Source organism: Borostomias antarcticus (assembly GCF_949987555.1).
Source record: "Borostomias antarcticus genome assembly, chromosome: 11".
NCBI classification, from domain to species: domain Eukaryota; kingdom Metazoa; phylum Chordata; class Actinopteri; order Stomiiformes; family Stomiidae; genus Borostomias; species Borostomias antarcticus.
This window is the reverse complement of record NC_140244.1, coordinates 27,150,305-27,157,804: the sequence shown is the minus strand read 5'-3', so window position 1 is coordinate 27,157,804 and position 7,500 is coordinate 27,150,305. Positions and strand designations below refer to the sequence as shown.

The window sequence follows — 7,500 nt, the reverse complement described above, 5'->3', positions numbered from 1 at the left end:
GTCTGACTGATGATACGATGTCTTAACAAAAGATTAAATAAATGGTTTTGTCCCAGAGGGAGTGGAGAGGGAGACATGTGGAGAGGGAGACATGTGGGGAGGGAGACATGTCAATTGATGGTTTTATGTTCTGCTAGGTGTGTGTGAGAGAGAGAGAGAGAGGGGAGGGAGAGGAGAGAGAGAGAGGAGAGGAGAGAGGGGAGGGAGAGGAGAGGAGAGGAGAGGAGAGGAGAGAGAGAGAGAGAGAGAGAGAGGGAGAGAGACAGAGAGAGAGAGAGACAGACAGAGAGAGAGAGACAGAGAGAGACAGAGAGAGAGAGAGACAGAGAGAGATAGAGGGAGAGAGAGAGGGAGAGAGAGACAGACAGACAGACAGAGAGAGAGGTAGAGGAGAGAGAGAGAGAGGGGGAGAGGTAGAGAAGAGAGAGAGAGAAGTAGAGGAGAGATAGGAAGAGAGAGAGAGAGAGACAGAGAGAGACACAGACAGACACAGAGAGAGAGACACAGAGAGAGACACAAACAGACAGAGAGAGAGACAGAGAGAGACAGACAGACAGAGAGAGACAGACAGAGAGAGACAGACAGACAGACAGAGAGATAGAGAGAGAGAGGTAGAGAGAGAGAGGTAAAGAGAGGTAGAGAGAGAGAGGTAGAGAGAGGTAGACAGAGAGACAGAGAGAGAGAGAGAGAGAGAGCGCTCATTAAACCAGTGGCCCATATGCCAGGGAATATAGGACTCGGCTGGCTGGGTGACTGACTGACTGGCTGACTAGAAAACTGACTGACTGACTGACTGAGTGACTGACTGACTAGAAGACTGACTGACTGACTGACTGACTGACTGACTGACTGACTAGAAGACTGACTGACTGACTGACTAGAGTGTGTGTTGGTCTGTCTGAAGTCAGTTGCTTCTAGGAGTGTGTGTATGTGTGTATGTGTGTGTGTGTGTGTGTGCGTGCGTGCATGTGGGTTGTGTGTGCGCGCGTGTGTGTGTAGGTGAGATGTGTATGTGGGTTGTGTGTGTGTGTAAGTGTGTGTGCGCGTGTGTGTGTACTGTAGGTGAGATGTGTATGTGGGTTGTGTGTGTGTGTGTGTGTGTGTGTGTGTAGGTGCCTAAGCACTTATTGTATTATATTATATTGCACTGTACTTTAGATTGCGATTCTTGCACTTTGCCTTCAGCACTAGATTATGCTCTTAGTCACTTGTTTTAGAGAGAAGATGCACTTGTGAGTTCTGGTGAGTAGTGTGAGGGTGTGTGTGTGTGTGTGTGTGTGTGTGTGTGAGTGTGAGGGTGTGTGTGTGAGTGATGCACTTGTGAGTTCTAGTAGTAGAACATTGGCTCTTCCTACGTTAAATGCTATTATCGTTAGTCGCTTTGGATAAAAGCATCTGCTAAATGACTGTAATGTAATGTAATGTTTGTGGGTTGTGTGTGTGTGCGTGTAGGTGAGATGTGTGTGTGTGTGTGTGTGTGTGTAGGTGTGTGTGTGTGTGTGTGTGTGTAGGTGAGATGTGTGTGTGGGTTGTGTGTGTGTGTGTGTGTGTGTGTGTGTGTGTGTGTGTGTGTGTGTGTGTGTGTGTAGGTGAGATGTGTGTGTGGGTTGTGTGTGTGTGTGTGTGTGTGTGTAGGTGAGATGTGTGTGTGTGTGTAGGTGAGATGTGTGTGTGTGTGTAGGTGAGATGTGTGTGTGTGTGCGTGTGTGTGTGTGTGTGCGTGAGATGTGTGTGTGTGTGTGTGTGTGTGTGTGTGTGTAGGTGAGATGTGTGTGTGTGTGTGTGTGTGTGTGTGTGTGTGTGTGTGTGTGTGTGTGTGTGTGTGTAGGTGAGATGTGTGTGTGGGTTGTGTGTGTGTGTGTGTGTGTGTGTGTAGGTGAGATGTGTGTGTGGGTTGTGTGTGTGTGTAGGTGAGATGTGTGTGTGTGTGTGTGTATGTGAGATGTGTGTGTGGGTTGTGTGTGTGTGTAGGTGAGATGTGTGTGTGTGTGTGTGTATGTGAGATGTGTGTGTGTGTGTGTGTGTGTGTGTGTGTGTGTGTGTGTGTGTGTGTGTGTGTGTGTGTGTGTGTGCTCTAGGATGTCTCCATGTTATTCACCAGAGCTCTGGTTGTATCTGTCAGTTATTGTTTGTGTTTCTCTTCTGCCCAGCGCTGTGTGTGTGTTCTGAGTGAGAGGGGTGTGTGTGTGTGTGTGTGTGTGTGTGTGTGTGTGTGTGTGTGTGTGTGTGTGTGTGTGTGTGTGTGTGTGTGTGTGCTCTAGGACTCTGTCCATGTTATTCACCAGAGCTCTGGTTGTATCCGTCAGTTATTGTTTGTGTTTCTCTTCTGCCCAGCGCTGTGTGTGTGTTCTGAGTGAGAGGGGTGTGTGTGTGTGTGTGTTCTGAGTGAGAGGGTGAGTGTGTGTGTGTAGTGTGTTCTGAGTGAGAGGGGTGTGAGTGTGTGTGTGTGTGTAGTGCTGTGTGTGTTCTGAGTGAGAGGGTGAGTGTGTGTGTCCCTGTGCTGTGTGTTTTCTGAGTGAGAGGGTGAGTGTGTGTGTGTAGTGTAGTGTGTTCTGAGTGAGAGGGGTGTGAGTGTGTGTGTAGTGCAGTGTGTTCTGAGTGAGAGGGTGTGTGTGTGTAGTGCTGTGTGTGTTCTGAGGGAGAGGGGTGTGTGTGTGTGTGTAGTGCAGTGTGTGTTCTGAGTGAGAGGGGTGTGAGTGTGTGTGTAGTGCTGTGTGTGTTCTGAGGGAGAGGGGTGTGTGTGTGTGTGTAGTGCAGTGTGTTCTGAGTGAGAGGGGTGTGAGTGTGTGTGTAGTGCTGTGTGTGTTCTGAGTGAGAGGGGTGTGAGTGTGTGTGTGTAGTGAGAGGGTTGTGAGTGTGTGTGTAGTGAGAGGGGTGTGAGTGTGTGTGTAGTGCTGTGTGTGTTCTGAGTGAGAGGGGTGTGAGTGTGTGTGTGTAGTGAGAGGGGTGTGAGTGTGTGTGTAGTGAGAGGGGTGTGAGTGTGTGTGTAGTGAGAGGGGTGTGAGTGTGTGTGTAGTGAGAGGGGTGTGAGTGTGTGTGTAGTGAGAGGGGTGTGAGTGTGTGTGTAGTGCAGTGTGTTCTGAGTGAGAGGGTGTGTAGTGAGAGGGTGAGTGTGTGTGTAGAGCAGTGTGTGTAGTGAGAGGGTGAGTATGTGTGTAGTGAGAGGGTGAGTGTGTGTGTAGTGAGAGGGTGAGTGTGTGTGTGTAAATGGAATGATGATGTCCTGATAATATGACAGCAGTGTAGTTTATCCTTGACATGAACCATCGTTGTGTCGTGGAAGCTGCTATTAAGGATTCTGTGTGTTTTGTGGGTGAAGAAGGCTTGATAACTGACTGACTGACTGGATGACTGACTGACTGACTGACTGACTGACTGACTGACTGACTGACTGGATGAATGGATGAATGGATGAATGGATGGATTGTCCTGCTTCATGTTTTAAATGTCTATAATGTCTTGCTTTTTGTTTTAATGCTTTTAATGTCTCATGTAAAGCACCTTGAATTGCCCTGTGGCTGAAATGTGCTATATAAACTTGCCTTGCCTCGCCTTGCCTTGAATGGATGGAAGAATGAATGGATGAATGGCTGGATGAATGGATTAATGAATGGCTGGATGGATGGATGGATGGATGAATGGCTGGATGAATGGCTGGATGAATGGATGGATGAATGGCTGGATGAATAGATGGATGAATGGCTGGATGAATGGCTGGATGAATGGATAGATGAATGGATGGATGAATGGATGGATGAATGGATTAATGAATGGATGGATGAATGGATGGATGAATGGATGGATGAATGGCTGGATGAATGGATGGATGAATGGATGGATGAATGGCTGGATGAATGGATGGATGAATGGCTGGATGAATGGATGGATGAATGGATGGATGAATGGCTGGATGAATGGATGGATGAATGGCTGGATGAATGGATGGATGAATGGCTGGATGAATGGATGGATGAATGGATGGATGAATGGCTGGATGAATGGATGGATGAATGGCTGGATGAATGGCTGGATGAATGGCTGGATGAATGGCTGGATGAATGGATAGATGAATGGATGGATGAATGGCTGGATGAATGGATGGATGAATGGATGGATGAATGGATGGATGAATGGCTGGATGAATGGATGGATGAATGGATGGATGAATGGATGGATGAATGGCTGGATGAATGGATGGATGAATGGATGGATGAATGGCTGGATGAATGGCTGGATGAATGGCTGGATGAATGGATGGATGAATGGCTGGATGAATGGATGGATGGATGAATGGATGGATGAATGGCTGGATGAATGGATGGATGAATGGCTGGATGAATGGATGGATGGATGGATGAATGGCTGGATGAATGGATGGATGAATGGCTGGATGAATGGATGGATGAATGGCTGGATGAATGGATGGATGAATGGATGGATGAATGGCTGGCCCACTTTCCCAAAATACAATGTCTGGTGAAGGTCTTTGTGAAGCCACACATTGCTATTCGCTTTTTGGCTGCACCTCTTTTCACTGTTGTTTGAGCACTCTATTCGATCCTCTGTGTGTGTGTGCGTGTGTGTGTGTGTGCATGTGTGTGTGTGTGTGTGTGTGTGTGTGTGTGTGTGGTCAGAATCCACTGCTAGGCAGTCATCCCTGTGTGAATAATGAATGTGGAGACGGGACTGCACCATGTCCCCAGGGAGACGAGGAAGACTTGACTTTGGACTGTCTCCAGTGGGGGGGGGAGGGAGGGAAGGAGGGGGAGGGGGGGGGGGAGGGGAGGGATAGGTAGATGGGGAGGTGGGTCCTGACTGGGCTGTCTCCAGGGTAAGAGAGGAGGAGGCGGGAGGGGAGGAGAGGAGGAGGGGAGGAGGGGAGGGATAGGTAGGTGGGGAGGGAGGTGGGTCCTGACTCTGGGCTGTCTCCAGGGTAAGAGAGGAGGAGGGAGGGAGGAGGGAGGGAGGGAGAGACAGGTAGATGGGTGGGAGCTGTTCTAACTCTGGGGATAAAGAGAGAGAGGCAGGAAGGAGAGGAGGGAGGGGAGAGGTGAGGGAGGAAGTTGGAAGAGAGAGGGGAGACAGAGAGAGAGAGAGAGAGAGAGAGAGAGAGAGAGAGAGAGAGAGAGATGACATTATATCAATACTGAATGCACTTTCTTTTCCAATAGAGAACATTCTCTGGTTCTCTGGAATATGGTTATCGCTTTACACTTGAGGAGAGCTGATTGGACAGAGAGAGAATCACATGAGGAGAGCTGATTGGACAGAGAGAATCACATGAGGAAGTCCTGTCCAGTGCTCATGTCTGTGCAAGTGATCTTGATTGTGCAAAATGGAAACTTTAGCGATTTTTACATTTGTGATGATCATTTATGAACCTTTTGTGATTTTACCCTCCCCCACATCACATGCTGATTCTCCTCCTCACACACACACACACACACACACACACACACACACACACACACACACACACACACACACACACACACACACACACACCTGCTCCTGCAATGGACATGTCATGACTACCCTGCATTGACACATTATACTGGACCATACCTGCTATTTATACCAGGTGTTATTACCACTGAGGTCACGCTTAGGCATTATTCATATTATTTATACTCTTATACAGTATAATTACAGTTTTACGGAATTATTAATATTTTCATAACATTCACAAGGACAATTAGACTGCTCAGTGTTCACTGCTAAAAATCCCTTGAACTGTGAGATTATTGCTTATCTAGTTTCTCATTATCTATTTGCTTCATTATCTATTTGATTCGGTCACGGCTTCAATGGGAAATGTGTAGGAAAACGTAATAATGAGTGTTTGACTGCTGAAACAATTGATAGTTTATCAACATCATTCTAACCAAACATTTTTGCTCTGTGTTTTTACAGACATCTTCTGGACGTGGACACATTCTCCAAGTCAGATCCCGGTATGTGCCCTTCTCTGGCCCTTCTCTGGCCCTTCTCTGGCCCTTCTCTGGCCCTTCTCTGGCCCTTCTCTGGCCCATCTCTGGCCCTTCTCTGGCCCTTCTCCGGCCCTTCTCTGGCCCTTCTCTGGCCCTTCTCTGGCCCTTCTCTGGCCCTTCTCTGGCCCTTCTCTGGCCCTTCTCTGGCCCTTCTCCGGCCCTTCTCTGGCCCTTCTCTGGCCCTTCTCTGACCCTTCTCTGGCCCATCTCTGGCCCTTCTCTGGCCCTTCTCTGGCCCTTCTCTGGCCCTTCTCTGGCCCTTCTCTGGCCCTTCTCTGGCCCTTCTCTGGCCCTTCTCTGGCCATTCTGGACAGAACCATTCCCAACATTCCATATGCAAGAACGTAGCCAGTCAGTCTGTTTGAATGGTTGACTGTTAACAGTCAGTGCAGACAGACAGACAGACAGACAGACAGACAGCCTGCATCTCTGGGGTGTACAGGCCCCTCAGAGAGAGAGGTCTGAGGCTACGTTCACACGAATACGATTTTGTTTTAAAACGCATCAGTTTTGCTACAGTACGTTTAGGCCTCGCGTCATGGCTACTATAAAACAGTGCTTATTAAAATAGAAGTGTTTTTTACCACTCACTCCAAGATCCACCAGTTGAGAAACACTGAACTAAGCCACCCCACTTTGTCACGATAGCTAGCTAGCTAGCTAGCTAACTGACATTGGCTGACTAGCAAGAGAGCAAAGTTGTTCATTATTAAACAACTGAAAAAAACAGGAAAAAGCTTGCTAACGTGTGTGAACTATCAAGTCAGAACGTTACAGTTAGGCTTTGCTTCGTCCATAGTGAGCAGAGAAGACGGAAGACAATCTGCTTCCTGTTTACCCTGGCATGCGTTTGCTCAGTGTCCGCCGATGTTGATGTGATATGTGCTTTCATGGCGCGTAGACATGGTCAGAGATTAGAATAGATTACATTAGATTAGATGAGAGTTTTCAATCGTTTTCGGATGCTCTTCAGTCCGGTCCCTGACCAGGACCTGGACTGAGCTTTCGGACTTGGTCCCCGGGTGCCATGAACGATGGCTGCCCACTGCTCCTGGCTGTCCCTGGAGGAGGACGGCCCACTGCTCCTGGCTGTCCCTGGAGGAGGACGGCCCACTGCTCCTGACCCCCCTGGAGGAGGACGGCCCACTGCTCCTGACCCCCCTGGAGGAGGACGGCCCACTGCTCCTGACCCCCCTGGAGGAGGACGGCCCACTGCTCCTGGCTGCCCCTGGAGGAGGACGGCCCACTGCTCCTGACCCCCCTGGAGGAGGACGGCCCACTGCTCCTGACCCCCCTGGAGGAGGACGGCCCACTGCTCCTGACCCCCCTGGAGGAGGACGGCCCACTGCTCCTGGCTGCCCCTGGAGGAGGACGGCCCACTGCTCCTGGCTGCCCCTGGAGGAGGACGGCCCACTGCTCCTGACCCCCCTGGAGGAGGACGGCCCACTGCTCCTGACTGTCCCTGGAGGAGGACGGCCCACTGCTCCTGACTGTCCCTGGAGGAGGACGG

General features: G+C 49.6%; 1 protein-coding gene across 1 annotated transcript in view; it reads left to right on the top strand.

The window, feature by feature from the left end:
- Positions 1-7,500, top strand: part of LOC311315562 (copine-9-like) — a gene marked incomplete at both ends in the record, with an annotated part of 95,251 nt that overhangs the window by 910 nt on the left and 86,841 nt on the right. The window contains one exon of the mRNA XM_084446231.1: positions 5,914-5,954. Coding sequence (XP_084302357.1) covers positions 5,914-5,954 — 41 coding nt within the window. The remainder of the gene's footprint in view (positions 1-5,913; positions 5,955-7,500) is intronic.